Genomic DNA, 17,353 nt, shown 5'->3' with positions numbered 1-17,353 from the left:
CATTGTTAGAGCGGGGACATGAGCATCTTGTCATTATATACAGATCTCTATGTAAAGGGAGAGGGGAGAAGTGCATAGGAAGTGAGGTGTCCTTTCCTTGTGAAACTCTATGAACCATACCCTCCAATGTTCAGGCAAAAATATGACTCATACATTGCTTATTATTGGGGCGTCAGGTAGCCTAGCGGTTAAGTGCGTTGGGCCAGTAGCGAAATGTCAATGTTTAAAATCCCTGAGCTGACTAGGTGAAAAATCGTTTGATGTGCCCTTGAGCAAGGCACTTAACCCTAATTGCTCCTGTAAGTCGCTCTGGATAAGAGCATCTGCTAAAGGACTAAAATTAAAATTGTCCTACAGTACAGCTCAGGAAATTATATGGCTTGTCTAAATTCAAGCACACAAATGTAAAGTATGTCAGATAATCCATTCACACACGATTGACTGGAAAAGGACTAGTCCCAATGGAGTTATATAAGTCAGTTAAGAACACATTTTTATTTACAATGACGGCCTACACCGGCCAAACCGGGACAACGCTGGGCCAAATGTGCACCGCCCTACAATGCCACAAATACACCCAAAATGGTTGTTTTACAAATGAAAACGATCAAATATATTTTTAAAAACAATTCACTTCAGTTTGCATACACTTATCAGTGACACAAATTCACCCTCTCTTCAATGAGAAAATCATTTGGAAGGAATTTCTTTTTTTAATTAAAAGAAATAAGAACAGTGTGTTTGGTGTAGATTTGTGTACATTTTGATATCAACTAACATTGTGCAAACCAATCATACATAATTCCTAGGAACTAGACGTACTATGAAATAGACTTCCCTATCACTTTTGTAAAAGCACCACAAATTTCATGTAGAAATCATTTAACTGGGGTTTACCAGTGATTCCTATTCTGAAAATCAATTAGAGATCCTATTAAACGATTCTAATCCTATGGGCACAATCCTGTTTAAATAAAGTTATTTATGATCATTTGTATTGATCACAATAGTGATCAACAATGAGTATTATGACATCAAGATAAAATGACTGATTAAAAAAGTTTTGCTTTAAATACATTGTATGTAAATGATTGTAATGTATTCCAACTATATGATTATAAAGATGTATATAGATCAATGGAAATTACACATTTAAGAAAATGGCTATGACTTGACGGGTTTGAGTGACAGCATTCTAATTTTAATGACAGAAAACTGCCAGAGGTTTGACCATCCATCTCGATCCTCACTTCACAGAAAGTAAAGAACCAGCAGCCAAAACATACATAAAATCGAGAAAAATGTTAAATCACATTAACACTGTCGGCTGATCAATGGCTATAAAAGTACTTCCAGGCGATAAACTAACAGTCACTTACTAATGCTAGGTTGTGCCCTGCATCAACGAAACATGAAAATCAGCTTTCTTATACTATGTAGCTGTGTTCTTAAGAGTTTGGTACACAAATTAATTGTTGATACGTCTCAAAGCAGGCTTATTCTGGAGAGTGATAGTTCCAACAAGAGGCTATAATACATTCAGGTTTCTCATTTGTATAGAGAAAAAGGCATGATATGGGGCAGTAGTAATTAAACGTAAATCTATAAGACATTAAGGATAAACGGAGAAGCTTCTGGATGGGTGTTGGGTGGAGATGCTGAATTCTCAAACATTTCTATTTCCTGGTTCTACCCCAATTGAAAACCAAATAAAATCACGTAAAAAAAAAAGATGGATAGAAAAATACAAAATCTTCAGTCCCTTGTCCATAAGGTTGTGTTCCTCTCATGGCATGTTCTGCAGGTTAGTAAGTGTGCTGGAGGGAGGCACATCAGATCAGTGCTGCTCCTGATTGGCAGAGTACAGATCAGCGCATCCTGATTGGCTCAGAGTCCAAAAGGAACAAAGTCTCTCTTTTTGTTGTGGGTGAAGAAAATATCCCAGGTCAACTCAGCCTGCTGGGAGCAGCCTCCCTGCCCTAGGTTACATGTGTATCCCATAGGGCAGCAGTGCGTGGCGTCTGCGCAGCATACTGCCTGTGAAGAGAAAGCGAGTTTAAAGGAGTAGTTCAAGATTTTTCAACTTGGTGTTAGATGGTTCCTCACCCTGAAAGTAGTCTATGGGTCGGGAGAAACTGTAATCCATGGTTAGGTTCTCTTTAAAACAACCACCACAAACATCAGCAAACTTTAGCCACAACAAGCTAACAATCAATGGAAGTGATGGGGGTATGTAAGCATGTTGTTTTTGTTTTTTTATGCATTTACCGCCTACACATTGGAACGTATGCACGGCCTATTCACTTGAATTGACGGGCATGTTACCGCCCAAACGAGTAGAACGTTATATAAAAAGTTGAATGTCACTTACGGTCAAAATCCAAAATTACATATGTCAAGTTAATATTCAAAGATTTTTGAAAGACGCTGTGTCGCTACCTTTGGTTCGGGGCAGCAGGACCATTCTGTGGGGGAGGTCTTGCAGCATGTCTGCAGTTTGGGACAGCGGTACTCTCCAGCGCCGTCACACTTCACATCTATCCCCGTCTCCACTGCTCTCTGCTGGGACACCTTTGTCTGGGGAATCGTATGGGTGACAACACCCTCTACCGGTTTCTCACAGGTCCCAGTCTGCATGTTGCAGCTGTAGCCCTGTGGGCAGCAGTGCTCGTGGTCTGTACAGCAAACAGCCTGCGGATAGAGGGAAATAAAAAGAGAGAGAGAAAGTGTCCCAATTAGACAAAGTGTGTGTACTATATAAATCCAACCCATTATCACAGAAAGTCAATGGAGACGCACCTTGACCAGAGGACAGCAGCCCCATTCTCCCGTGGGCAGCTTGCAGCAGGTGGTCCCAGAGGCACAGCTGCTCTTGTTGTCACACTTGACGTCTTTCAACATGGCTCCCACAGTCAGGGCCTTCTCCTTGCGGTACCAGGGGATAGTCAGGGGGCCCTTAGTGCAGCAGGTCTTTTGGTCGTCACAGCTGTAGCCACCGGGGCAGCAGTGGTCTCCATCGGCACAGCACACCGCCTGGGGAGGAGAAGAACCTTACACTGAGGACATACAGAGATTACTACTGTATAATCACCATTTCACCACGTCATTTCAAATCAAACTTTGTCACATTTGCCGAATACAAGTGTAGACCTTAACATGAAATGCTTATTTACAAGCCCTTAACTCTTGAACTGCACTGTTGGTTAAGAAAATATTTACCAAATAAACTAAAGCAAAAAATTATAAAAAGTAACAATAAAATAACAACGAGGCTATATACAGGGGGTACCGGTACTGAGTCAGTGTGCGGGGATGCAGGTTAGTTAAGGTAATTTGTACATGTCGGTAGGGGTGAAGTGACTATGCATAGATGATAAACAGCAAGTAGCAGCAGTGTACAAAATAAATGGGGGGGGGGGTCAATGTAAATAGTCCAGTGACCATTTTATTAATTGTTCAGCAGTCTTATGGCTTGGGGGTAAAAGCTGTTAAGGAGCATTTTGGTCCTAGACTTGGCGCTCCAGTACCACTTGCCGTGCGGTAGCAGAGAAAACAGGTCATGACTTGGGTGACTGGAGTCTGACAATTTTTTTAGCTTTCCTCCTTTCCTCTAATATATAGGTCCTGGATAGCAGAAAGCTTGGCCCCAGTGATGTACTGGGCCGTACGCTCCACAAGGAGTAAAGATGAGTGAGTAACCCCAAATACTATTTTCATAATTTCAACTATGTGGTAATTTTCTGTTATGTATAATAGCGACAACTTCCAATTGCCTTGTTCATCATAAATAATAATATTTTGAAAGGTTGCTGAGGTTGCCACAGGTAAAGGATCCATAGTAAACTCCTTACCTTTGGTAAGGGGCAGCAACCCCACTTGCCAGCCTTTTTCACAAAGCAGCAGGTGGCATCTTTGGGGCAGCTGGTGTGGGGGTCACACATGTTCTTGGCTGGGGGGACGGAGGGGGCACTGGCCTGGGGAAGCCCTCTGTGCAGTGGCAGGCCTGGCAGCTTGGGGACCCAGGGCAGGCTGAGGCGCCCGGGCTTGTCACAGGTCTGCTCGGCCACGTTACACGTGTAGCCTTTAGGACAGCAGTGCTCATGGTCGTCGCAGCACACCGCCTAAGGGGCAACAATAACATTATTTCAATGCGGAACTTCTAGTTAAGAGCACCTTGTTTTGTAACCACAACAAATCTGCGCCGGTATTCATAAAGAGTAGGCGTGTTGAGACACTATGAATATTGGCCCTGATCTACAGTATCTAGTGTCTTAAAGTGAGAAAACATAAGATACGGCAGCTTAGGATGCTTCTGTAACACACACCCTGGGCCCGAAGTCAAAAAACAGTGTTTCTCCAGAATTATACACAACTCTTCAATTCATCTCAGTATCTATGAAGGGAGTCATTGAATGGGAGAAAATTAAACTCACATGAGGTAGAGGACAGCATGCCGACTGTCCCGAGTTCTGCCTGCAGCAGGTGGTGCCCCTGGGGCACATGGTCGGTTCGTCACACTTCTCAGTGGCCAGTGGTGTCTGGGTGGCGAGGGCTGGCACCTTGGCGACCCACGGCATGGTGAAGCCTGAGGGGTCATCACAGGTACTGGCCTCCAGGTTACACACGGTGCCGTGGGGGCAGCAGTGGAGGTGGTCGTTGCAACACATCGCCTGAAGGACACAGAACGCACAGGCTTGTTACTACTGAGATAAGTTAGGCTACAAACGTGATGCTTATTTGCCTCTAATTTAATTACTTACTGAGATGACTGGAATAAAAAAAGACTACTCATAACAGACTACTCCTGTACAGGGAGTCGAGAAAATTATATTTCATGTCTAGTTACTTCCAGAATAGAATTTAACATCAACATCATTCAATCAGATTCAACCTAAGGTAAAGTTGCCTAAAGGTTAGACCCTTAACTTAGCAAGGAACAAGTCAATGGGGGTATATGTGGAAATGGCCGTACATTGGGCAGGGGGCAGCAGGCCCAGTTTCCTGTGGTGGTCTTGCAGCACGTGGATTGGCCCGGGCACGATGTGGACTCGTCACATTTGCTGTTGGGCAGCGGCTCCTCCAACACGTAGCTGAAGGCGGGCACCTTGTCCAGCATGGGAACCAGGGCAGAGCCCGATGAGGGGTCATCACATGTACTCTCTGCCAGGTTACAGATGGTCCCGTGGGGGCAGCAGTGGAGATGGTCATCACAACACACAGCCTATGGGGGAGCTCAAAGGAATCAGTGTGGGGTTCGCTGGTTCAGAAGAGTCCACAGTTTATATAGTGTCTCTGTTTGCATATCTTTAACGCTACAAGACAAATTTAACACCACCGACCGTCAAAGAATGGCAACGCTTGCAACATGAATAAAGGGAATTATGCAAGATTTCATAATCATGTGAGTCTCAAGGGCTGAGCTCTACTGTCAAGTGTGATAGGAATTATGACTGACTCTCTCTCACACACACACACAGTACCTTGGGCAGGGGGCAGCAAACCCATTCTCCATCTAGTGATTTACAGCACGTACTCCCATCAGCACAGGCCACAGAGTCGTTGCAGGGCACAGCATTGACTGGAGGACACAGACCTTCACATGTTAACGTATGGATTTGACACCTCTGGCGAGATGCAGAATAGCAGCAGATCTGCCCAAATATAAACTTTCATTCCATTGGTCACTATGCAGCCGTCTATCTTGAATAGCCGACTTGGATAGTCGGTTGCAAATTGATGTTAATATCACGTGCTAATGTTTGATGTCTAACTTTGTCTCGGGCCTCTGCTCTGTAGGGATGAAGTGGTCAATGTGGTGGGGATTTTGACAACCATGGGGGTTTGGCTGTGTTTAGACATACAGGTGCCCTGTCCCAGGTCACAGGTAGTGCCCTCTGGACAGCAGTGGAGGTGATCTGAACAGCACACAGCCTGCGGAGAGCAACAGAGGGGTCATGATGAATCAAATTTGCTTAAATTAATGCATACTTATACTCTGTCACACGAAAATTCAGGACAGACAGACAAAGAGAAACACAGAAAGAGCGAGAGAGCGAAAGAGCGATCTGGCGAAACTAAAATAAATTCTACGACAGCTAACATTTCCTTGCAGCTGATTATGGACGTGTGGTGAGTCACTGGGCTCAGAGCATAGTACTCACACTGGGCATAGGGCAGCAGCCATAGCTCCCATTCCCCTTCAGGCAACAAGTGGTGTCGTCAGGACACGATGACAACTTGTCTGGACAATCCACTAAAAGAAAGATGCACATTAAAAAAATATTGTATACCAACAAACTCAAAATAATTGTGATATTCTTTTTTTACAACAGCACAGAATTCAAAAGGACCACATACAGTGCATTCGGGAAAGTATTCAGACCCCTTCACTTTTTCCACATTGTGTTACGTTACAGCCTGTTGGATCGTTGTCCTGTTGGAAGGTGAACCTTTGCCCCAGTCTGAGGTCCTGAGCGCTCTGGAGCAGGTTTTCATCAAGGATCTCTCTGTACTTTGCTCCATTCATCTTTCCCTCGATCCTGACTAGTCTCCCAGTCCCTGCCGCTGAAAAACATCCCCACAGCATGATGCTGCCACCACCATGCCTCACCGTAGAGATGGTTCCAGGTTTCCTCCAGACGTGACACTTGGCATTCAAGCAAACAAGTTCAATCTTGGTTTTATCAAACCAGAGAATCTTGTTTCTCATGGTCTGCTTCCTTTAGGTGCCTTTTGGCAAACTCCAAGTGTGCTGTCATGTGTCTTTTGCTTAGGAGTGGCTTCCATCCGGCCACTTTACCATAAAGGCCTGATTGGTGGAGTGCTGCGGAGGTGGCTGTCCTTTTGGAAGGTTCTCCCATCTCCACAGAGGAACTCTGAAGCTCTGTCCGAGTGACCATTGGGTTCTTGGTCACCTCCCTGACCAAGGCACTTCTCCCCTGATTGCTCAGTTTGGCCGGGCGGCCAGCTGTAGGAAGTCTTGGTGGTTCCAAACTTCTTCCATTTAAAAATGATGCCACTGTGTTCTTGGGGACCTTCAACGCTGCATACATTTTTTGGGTACCCTTCCCCAGATCTGCGCCTCAACATAGTCCTGTCTCGGCACTTTACGGACAATTCCTTCCCCCTCATGGCTTGGTTTTTGCTCTGACATGCACTGTCAACAGTGAGACCTTATATAGACAGGTGTGTGCCTTTCAAAATCATGTCCAATCAATTGAATTTACCACAGGTGAACTCCAATCAAGTTGTAGAAACATCAAGGATGATCAATGGAAACTGGATGCACCTGAGCTCAATTTCAAGTCTCATAACAAAGGGTCTGAATAATTATGTAAATAACGTATATGTTTTTAATTTGTATTAAATTTGCTAAATAAATTAAAAACCTGTTTTCGCTTTTTCATTATGGGGTATTGTGTGTAGATTGACGAGGATTATTTTATTTAATCAATTTTAGAATTCTGTAACGTAACAAAATGTGGAAAAAGTGAAGGGGTCTGAATGCACTGTAACCCCTCATTCCACTGGAAAGTTACATGCTTACACTACAAACTCAACTAGTAACATCCCAGTAGCCAGGGATTAGGGTGAGAAGTGGTCGGTGCCTCACCATCGTTGGGGATTGCAGGGATCTTCTTGGCCAATGGAGTCTGTGTATTGGGGGAAGTGCACATCTCATGCTCCAGGTCACAGGTTGTGTTGCCAGGGCAACAGTGGAGTTTGTCAGTACAGCACACACCCTGTACAGAACACATGATTTAAGACAGTTCCTCAGTTTTGAAATGTTCAATCTCTACATCTCCCTTTAGCTACACTTTCCTCACATTGAAACACTTTTTCTTAGACTAGGACATATGTGACTGACAGTTACTACACATCCGCCTGTGTGTAACACACATTGTGCAACACATAGCTGAACAAAATGGCTTCAGATTGTGTGACCCAGGATCTACTCTGTATTATAAACTGGGTGGTTTGAGCCCTGATTGGCTGACAGCCGTGGTATATCAGACCGTATACCACAGGAATGACAAAACATTTATTGTTACTGCTCTAATTACATTGGTAACCAGTTTATATTAGCATTACGGCACTTTGGGGGTTTGTGATATATGGCCAATATACCACGGCTAAGGACTGTATCCAGGAACTCAGCGTTGCGCATAAGAATGACCCTTAGCTGTGGTATATTAGCCATATACCACACCTCCTCGTGCCTTATTGCTTAAATGACCCAGCACCAGCTCCACTCACCTCAGGGTAGGGGCAGCAGCCAAAGTCTCCACTGGCCAGCAGGCAACATGTGGTTCCGTCTGGGCACGAGCTCTTACCACCTGGGCAGGTCACTGCTTGTCCAATCACAGCTACTGAGACACCAGGAAGAGAACTGTGTTGTGTTCATTCTGCACCAAATTGAAGAAAACAGACTGAAAAAGGAACAGACTGTGGACTTTTCCCATTAAGAAACAAAAAAGGGATTTATTTTTAAGTTTTCCTTTGTGTGCCCTAATGAACACAACCCTGGAACATAATTCAACAACAACTTCCTGATAATCTTGTAGTTTATTTCTGTCTGTCCCTTCAGTACCTGTCTGCCTCTTCCTTGCAGGCACTTTCTCCCTCATAGGGAATGTGTCCAGGGTGGGCGACACACACTTGGAGTGAGCTAGGTCACATTTGGTGCCCTCTGGACAGCAGTGCATCTTGTCCTCACAGCACACCGCCTTGAGAGAGAAGACAAGGTTTAGAATGCGTTCAGGTGGGCTTTCGCACTTCAGCAAACAAAGGAAAGGAGCTTAACAATGACAAAAAGAAGGGCTTGCCCTCACATCAAATTACTTCCAATATGCAGGCAGTTTCCACCAATTCGGGGTACAACAATGTGAGCTGCATTCACTATGCGAATGTACTATGGTACACTGGAAGGAGACCTTAATTTAACCCATCATTTAACCCATATTTTCAGAACGTCACCCTTTGGAAAAGATACATAGTCGACATCCTACTGGTAGGGAGCGGAACTGATGCCCTCCTTAATTTCTTATATTAACTTATCTGACCTCAATCTCAAATTTACAGCAGAGAAAAGTCGGTAGAAAATAGGCTTCTTGGATCTTACAATTCACAAAAATAAAGAAAACAAGTTGGAGTTTGCGGCTTGTGGAAGATGGTAGAGTAGGAATACACTTTTACACGCAACCAGTAACGATCCGGTACACCTTAAGCAGAACATACCGGTGGGTCAATTCCTAAGACTCCTACATAACTGTAGTAAAGACAGATTTCGAGCACAAAGCTAATATGCGCTCCAGGTTCCTGGAACGTGTGTATGATAAGAGTGTCATTGAACAGACAAATACCCGTGCTAGAGAGACTGAAAGTCAAATCCCATTCACTGGCACTAATTGAAACCACAACAAAACATCCCCACATTTGGGTATGGAGTACAGACTATGTGCCGGTCACATCAAACCCACTGTATTGAAATACTGGAACATCCTCAAAAAGTGATCCAGGGCTTGGGCCCCTCTCTCGGGGCGAACCCATTCCAGGGCTCCCTGCCTCAGAAACGTGAGGGCGAGGCGACATAGGGTCACAAAACTGTGAACCGCTATATAAAAATTCTAAATAAAATGGTAGAAAAGTATTTTGAAATACAAAATACTATTCTCTGAAGCATCTTGTTCCAAATTACATGGTGATTTCCCCCCCAAGACTTTCAAATACATATGACTAAATACTCAAAAGTAATTAAAATACCTATTTCAAATACATGTAGCTAAAAGAAATAGGCCGACTGCCCATCTCTGTGTATATGCACACCCAAGTCAACTCAAATACATTTTCCCCACAAGCACTGTTCCAAAGTATTAATACCCTAGGCTGAAGTAGCATTTTGCCCCCTATTCTGGAGTGTTAACCATTACAATCAAATATTTACCATCATAATTCAGAGACCAAGAGAGTATTTCACAAGGCAAGGGTCAGTGTGCCCGCTTTTGCAAATACTATAGAAAAAGGAAGTTAAAAAAACATTACATTTTCACGTATTGTAGCCAGGTCCTTCATTCTGCTTAGTGAAAAACCCCTCCAGCCGTCACTTGGACTAGCTTCATTAACTATGTCTAATCTGCTGCCTAGTAATTCAGGTCAAGTCACTTTCTAAACAAAGGATTACTCTGTTAATAGCTGAAGCCAAGCTTACCATTTTATTATCATGCTCAAGAAGACCAGAGCAACTTAGAATTAGAGGTCAACCGATTATGATTTTTCAATACCGATACCGATTATTGGAGGACCCCAAAAAAAGGTCTGTACCGATTAAATCGGCCGATTTTTAAAATGTATTTGTAATAATGACAATTACAACAATACTGAATGAACACTTATTTTAACTTAATATAATACATCAATAAAATCAATTTAGCCTCAAATAAATAATGAAATATGTTCAATTTGGTTTAAATAATGCAAAAACAAAGTGTTGGAGAAGAAAGTAAAAGTGCAATATGTGCCATGTAAGAAAGCTAACGTTTAAGTTCCTTGCTCAGAACATGAGAACATATGAAAGCTGGTGGTTCCTTTTAACATGAGTCTTCAATATTCCCAGGTAAGAAGTTTTAGGTTGTAGTTATTATAGGAATTATAGGACTATTTCTCTCTATACGATTTGTATTTCATATACCTTTGACTATTGGATGTTCTTATAGGCACTTTAGTATTGCCAGTGTAACAGTATAGCTTCCGTCCCTCTCCTCGCTCCTACCTGGGCTCGAACCAGGAACACATCGACAACAGCCACCCTCGAAGCAGCGTTACCCATGTAGAGCAAGGGGAACAACTACTCCAACCAAGTCTCAGAGCGAGTGACGTTTGAAACGCTATTAGCGCGCACCCGCTAACTAGCTAGCCATTTCACATCGGTTACACCAGCCTAATCTTGGGAGTTGATAGGCTTGAAGTCATAAACAGTGCAATGCTTGAAGCACAGCAAAGGGCTGCTGGCAAAACGCACAAAAGTGCTGTTTGAATGAATGCTTACGAGCCTGCTGCTGCCTACCACCGCTCAGTCAGACTGCTCTATCAAATCATAGACTTAATTATAAGATAATAACACAGAGAAATACGAGCCTTTGGTCATTAATATGGTCGAATCCGGAAACTATCATCTCGAAAACAAAACGTTTATTATTTCAGTTTTTCAGGAAACGTTCCGTATTTTATCTAACGGGTGGCATCCCTTAGTCTAAATATTCCTGTTACATTGCACAACCTTCAATGTTATGTCATAATTACGTAAAATTAGTTCGCAACGAGCCAGGCGGCCCAAACTGTTGCATAGACCCTGACTCTGCGTGCAATGAACGCAAAATGACGCAATTTCACCTGGTTAATATTGCCTGCTAACCTGGATTTCTTTTAGCTAAATAAGCAGGTTTAAAAATATATACTTCTGTGTATTGATTTTAAGAAAGGAATTGATGTTTATGGTTAGGTACAATCGTGCAACGATTGTGCTTTTTTCGCAAATGCGCTTTTGTTAAATCATCCCCGTTTGGCGAATTCGGCTGTCTTTGTTAGGAAGAAATAGTCTTCACAGTTCGCAACGAGCCAGGCGGCCCAAACTGTTGCATATACCCTGACTCTGTTTGCAAGAGAAGTGACACATTTTCCCTAGTTAAAAGAAATTCATGTTAGCAGGCAATATTAACTAAATATGCAGGTTTAAAAATATATACTTGTGTATTGATTTTAAGAAAGGCATTGATGTTTATGGTTGGAGCAACGTGTACCTAAGCGATTATATGCAACGCAAGACAGGCTAGATAAACTAGTAATATCATCAACCATGTGTAGTTTACTAGTGATTATGATTGATTGATTGTTTTTTTATAAGATAAGTTTAATGCTAGCTAGCAACTTACCTTGGCTTCTTACTGCATTCGCGTAACAGGCAGGCTCCTCGTGGAGTGCTATGTAAAGTAGGTGGTTCGAGCGTTGGACTAGTTAACCGTAAGGTTGCAAGATTGAATCCCCGAGCTGACAAGGTAAAAATCTGTCGTTCTGCCCCTGAACAAGGCAGTTAACCCACCGTTCCTAGGCCGTCATTGAAAATAAGAATGTGTTCTTAACTGACTTGCCTAGTTAAATAAAGGTCTAAAAAAATAGTGAAAAAAAATATATTTTAAAAAGGCGTCCAAAAATACCGATTTACGATTATTATGAAAACTTGAAATCGGCCCTAATTAAATCGGCCATTCCGATTAATCGGTCGACCTCTACTTAGAATGTGCGGATGAATCAATTATTTCAATAAAGGTCCTTAGGGTATTTTAGTGCACAGTGTTGACGGTTGCAGAATCAACTGAAACATTGTTTCAGCACATTACAGTGGTTGATCCAGGTGAATATTGTACGACCACAGGAAGAAAGAATGGTCCTGAGGCAGCAGTTAAATGCAAGGGGCCTCATTTTGACAGCACTAAAATATGTAACACACTATTATTCACCTACAGATTTTTGATCAATGCAATTTTATACTCTCAAAATGTCACCCAAAGAGGACTTCTAAATATGGAATAGGCCTTATGGAAAAGTATGTAACGTACCTTGGCCAGGGGACAGCAGCCCCAGGAACCGCCTGGGAGTTCACAGCAGGTAGTGTCGTCTGGACACTCGGCCTCGCCGTCGGGACAAATGACTGCCTTCACTCCCTCCAGCATCGAAAAGAGTGACAGGCAAAGCATATCAATGAGTGAGTTTGAAACATGCGTTACATTTATTCAGGCAACAAAGTTAATTACCATGAATTGATAGGCTTGATAAAATGAAGAAGTCCAATCTATATTAAACAAAACAGACACAATAGATTATAATAGACAGAAATACACAGATATATGGATATCGTTGTATTCCCTTTACCAGAGGGCCGATTAGGCGTTTGGCAGGAACTCTTCTGACCCACGGCAGAGAGACGGTTTTATTAAGGCACTTGGAGTGCACTAAATCACACACTGTCCCCTCATAACAGCAATGCAGGTGGTCCGAGCAGCACTCAGCCTGGAGACGGGATTCAAAACAGCGTCATGTTTCACACTACGAGTACGATTCAAAGCGGGGTCTGCTGGACCGTCAATATGTCCTGCAATAACCTCACTTAATCAAGCAATCACAGACACAAACTTTAGACCAGAAACTAGACACTTACATTCGGTAGTGGACAGCAGCCATATCCACCGCTGGGCGTCTTGCAGCAGGTGTTCCCCTCTGCACACATCCCACCATCGGGACAAATCAGGGCTGAGGTCAGGCCTAGCAGAGCCAGACACGCCACCCCTATCTGCACAGTCTGAGGAGAGAGATTAACAAACCCTAAGACTGTGTGCTTGTGTGTGTTTGAGACATATTTCTTCATTTGTTTGATAATGCTATGTCAATAGGTGGGTGGTGGTGAATAACGTTGTGCACAGGGTAATCAATGTTTCAGCAATGCAGAAGTCTGTGCTTAACTCCATACATTTGCTCTGAGGTTCATGTCCTTTCTAGGCAAATATTTGTATGTGCTGGATCACACTAGAACATTTTAACTACTATCTTTAAGTCTTTATCTACACAAAACTGCAATAGCTAGTATGTCATCTGGGGACTTATGAACCTGAAATGGACTACTTCACTCACTCACTCACTCACTGTAGCCTAGTCAGCCATTTCGAGAAACATGATTGCTAAAATGTTATCAGAATGGACTTTTAGCACGTCCAACTCATTCCAAATGAGTACTGTAGCTTGCTAACTAACTAAGCTACAACGCTTATTTAATACTATGGTGTTCAAAGCGGGTCTGCTGGACCGTCAATATGTTCTGCAGTAACCTCATTTCATCAAGCAATCACACATATGACATATTACCTCGACTAACCGGTGTCCCCCGCACATTGACTCTGTACCGGTACCCCCGTATATAGTCTCGCTATTGTTATTTTACTGCTGCTCTTTAATTACTTGCTAATTTTATTTATTATTCTTTTGTTTTTTTCATTTAAACTTAATTGTTGGTTAGGGGCTCGTAAGTCAGCATTTCACTGTAAGGTCTACTACACCTGTTGTATTCGCCGCATGTGACTAATAAAACATTTGATTTTAATACTACTACAATGCTTTTAATTTTGTCTCAACAAAGTGTTGGAGGTGAGTCTCTTACCATTGCCAGAGAGTCTGCGAAGAGGGCTTATGAGGGAATATCGTCATATAAAAGTTAGCCTTCTAAAGATGAAAGAAAACAAGAGTAACAGTACGCCATTATCAGACGGTCACAACAACAATTAATGACAGAGCTGACAGTTGTCGCTAGCGAACGTTAGATAGCTGGCACTGGCTAGTAGCATATTAGCTAGCAAGTTAAGCAAACTCAATTGGTCAGGAGTGACGCCCGACAAAAATGTATAAAATGTGTTATCTACCTTCGTGTGCGATGTACAAGTTCAAACTTGTTAAATTATCATTCATTCAAAGCGGCGTTGGAGTATTATGCGATCTGCGGTGACTTCGGCTTTTTTCTGAAAACAAGATACTCGCACCTTGTGACCATGGGCCTGGTTCCAAATCGTTATCAGCAGCCCTACTGGGGCGCGTCCCACAGGGCGAGGAGAGGCGACGCAACAACCAACGTTGACTGTGTCATCGACTGACAATTGGCTACAACATATGATGTGGTTAGCTGATAGTTAAAATACCTATCCAGGCGTTGTAAAATCTGTTAGGCGTCAGCAACGTCTAAGCATCGGAACCGCACATTAACTGTCATATTTTTCTCTCAAAGTTGTAGAACCTGTAGAACTGACTTCTCAGTAAGTAACTACATCAATATAATACATTGTTGTTAAATGTATTTGTCAATACTGTAACTAACCAAGCGTTGATAAAACCTTACCAGATTGGTACAGGAATAACACAAATAGAACAAAGAGACACGTTTCACCAGATGTATAAATCTGAAGCATCAGTTTGGGATGTCCATTCCCCACCAAATATAGTGAGGAGAGGAAGCACAGTGACTGGCAGTGGGAGAGTTTTTAGAGCGAGATGGAACTGGGCCGACATTGTGTTATGTGTTATGACTTTTAACCTCTGTCATATCTGGATTCAGAGCTATCTATCTAATAGAAAACAGAAGGTTTTATTTTATGGAAGCTTCTCTGATGTTAAACATGTAAAGTGTGGTGTATCGCAGGACAGCTCTCTTGGCCCTCTAAACTGGCATTAAACAAAGCCTGTGTGTCAAGGTATGCTGATGATTCAACCCTATACGCACCAGAAACCACAGATTCAGATTCAGATCAACTTTATTATTCCACCAGGGGGAAATTCATTTGGTCATGTGCTCAAAAAGACGGTACATAAAACATAAAACACAGAAACTACACAACAGAATCCAATCAAATTGCCACAGCTACACGCTTAAAGTGAACGTGCATTATGGTGTATACTCGAGGGACCATCAGACTATGTATTATGCAGCCTAATGGCTGTTGAAATAAAAGACTCCCCATATCTATCTGTTTTAATTTTCTTTTGAAGAAGTCTCTTTCCCCTTGTCCGGCTGCTGCTGTGACTGAATTTTGAGTGCAGGGGATGAGTACTGTGCTGTAAAATGCTTTTAGGTTTTAGGAGGATGAGTTTTGTGTACAGGTTGGTGGCTGATTCTTGATCTATACCAATTATCCTTCCCGCCGTCTTAATCAAGTGCTGAAGCTTGACTTGGTCTTGCACTCGCATGTTTCCAAACACGCATATCAGACCAAAGGACAGCACACTCTGCAGGACAGATTTATAGAACATTTGTAAGATGTGTCGGTCGACATTAAAAAAAACATTCTCTGTTGCAATTTCTTTATCTTTGCAAAGGCACAGTCATTGAATTTCAGTTTATTGTCTATTTAGATTCCCAGGTACTTATATGTGGTCACTCTAATGACTGATTCCCTATTGATCTTCGTAGGGGTTAGTGGTGTTGTTCCTTCTGAAATCCATTTCCATCTCTTTTGTTTTCTCAGCGTTTATTTCAAGAAAGTTATCTACGCGCCACTGGACGAGTTTTGCAATTTCTCTGTCAAAACCTTGAAGAGAGACTTGGTCTGGGTGGAGCAAATCCACAATCGCTGTGTCATCTGCATATTAAAAAATGTGTGGGCTGCGTCAGAGGCTTGACAATCATTTGTATACAGTGTGTACAGTATCGGTGAAAGTACCCAGCCTTGAGGGGCTCCCGTATTCACCGTTCTAGATGTAGATATTGTGGAGTTAAACTTCCTTTGTTGAGTACGGTTCACAAGGAAACGATTCATCCACTTGATCAGTAGAGAGTTGACACCCACATTTACCAGCTTATCCACCAGTAGGTGTGGTTGGATGATTTTAAACGCGCTACTGAGGTCAATGAATACAATTTTCACTAGGCTATTTGCCTTTTCTAAATGTTCGTAGATATTGTTCAGCATGACCAGTAACGCATCATCAACACCCCTGGAGGCACGGTAGGCAAATTGGTTTGAGTGTAATTGGGATGAGAGACAGCTAGTGAAATCACTGCAACCCTAAACAAAGTGTTGCAGTCAATTTTAGAATGGGTGGCCAGTAATAAACGGGTCCTGAACATCTCTAAAACTAAGAGCATTTTATTTGGGTACAAATAATTCCCTAAGTTCTAGACCTCCGCTGAATTTGGTGTGGCTGTTGACCCAGTTGAGCAGACTAAATTACTTGCCGTTACCTAAGATAGTAAGCTGTCATTGTCAAAACATATTGATTCAATGGTTGTAAAGATGGAGAGAGGTCTGTCCGTGATAAAGAGATGCTCTGCTTTTTTGACACCACGCTCCACAAAGCAAGTCCTGCAGGTTCTAGTTTTATCTTATCTTGATTATTATCCAGTCATATGGTCAAGAGCTGCAAAGAAGGACCTAGTAAAGTTGCAGCTGGCCCAGAACAGAGTGGCATGTTTTGCTCTTCATTGTAATCAGAGGGCTAATATCAATAATATGCATGCCAGTCTCTCTTGGCTAAGAGTTGAGGAAAGACTGACTGCTGTATCGCTTCTTGTTTTTCTAAGAAACATTCATGTTTTGGAAATTTCAAATTGTTTACTTACACACAGCACTGACACACACATTTATGGAAATGTACAGTATTATACAGAGCCATGATTTCATGGAACTCCCTTCCATATCATATAGCACACGCGAACAGCAAAACTGGTTTCAAAAAACAAATAAAGCAACACCTCATGGCACAAGGCATCTCCCCAATGTGACCTACTTTTTGTGAGTTTTTTGGTACTGACAATGTATGTGTA

The 17,353-nt window shown here is 42.5% G+C and overlaps 1 protein-coding gene across 4 annotated transcripts; it reads right to left on the bottom strand.

Moving 5' to 3' along the window:
• Positions 1 to 476: 476 nt before the first annotated feature.
• LOC115158217 (progranulin) lies at positions 477 to 14,635 on the bottom strand. 4 transcript variants are annotated; one of them, XM_029706895.1, is made up of 17 exons: positions 14,463 to 14,635; positions 14,204 to 14,265; positions 13,211 to 13,351; positions 12,925 to 13,062; positions 12,612 to 12,716; positions 8,591 to 8,726; positions 8,257 to 8,369; positions 7,613 to 7,742; positions 6,162 to 6,253; positions 5,772 to 5,931; positions 5,481 to 5,578; positions 4,973 to 5,221; positions 4,434 to 4,670; positions 3,852 to 4,121; positions 2,800 to 3,033; positions 2,440 to 2,691; positions 477 to 2,037 (listed from the first exon to the last, which is right to left on the bottom strand). In XM_029706895.1, the coding sequence occupies exons 2-17, from the start codon at positions 14,204 to 14,206 to the stop codon at positions 1,888 to 1,890; spliced, it is 2,508 nt and encodes an 835-aa protein (XP_029562755.1). In that variant the 5' UTR covers positions 14,207 to 14,265; positions 14,463 to 14,635; the 3' UTR covers positions 477 to 1,887. The 4 variants fall into 4 exon arrangements, with proteins under 4 accessions (XP_029562755.1, XP_029562780.1, XP_029562763.1 ...); XM_029706920.1 differs by having other exon boundaries at positions 5,862 to 5,931; XM_029706903.1 differs by having other exon boundaries at positions 8,257 to 8,366.
• Positions 14,636 to 17,353: the final 2,718 nt, after the last annotated feature.

Source organism: Salmo trutta, chromosome 2 (genome assembly GCF_901001165.1).
Source record: "Salmo trutta chromosome 2, fSalTru1.1, whole genome shotgun sequence".
In the NCBI taxonomy this organism is placed as follows: Eukaryota; Metazoa; Chordata; class Actinopteri; order Salmoniformes; family Salmonidae; genus Salmo; species Salmo trutta.
This window is presented reverse-complemented; position numbering and strand designations above follow the sequence as displayed.

Bases quoted from the DNA above. Each gene is read 5' to 3' on its own strand.
- LOC115158217 (XM_029706895.1), bottom strand. The intron at 5,579-5,771 runs GTTAGACATCAA...TGTGTCCTCCAG, and splicing joins GAGCAGAGGCCCGAGACAAA to TCAATGCTGTGCCCTGCAAC. The intron at 2,038-2,439 runs GTAGCGACACAG...TTCTCTTCACAG, and splicing joins CCTGCTGCCCCGAACCAAAG to GCAGTATGCTGCGCAGACGC.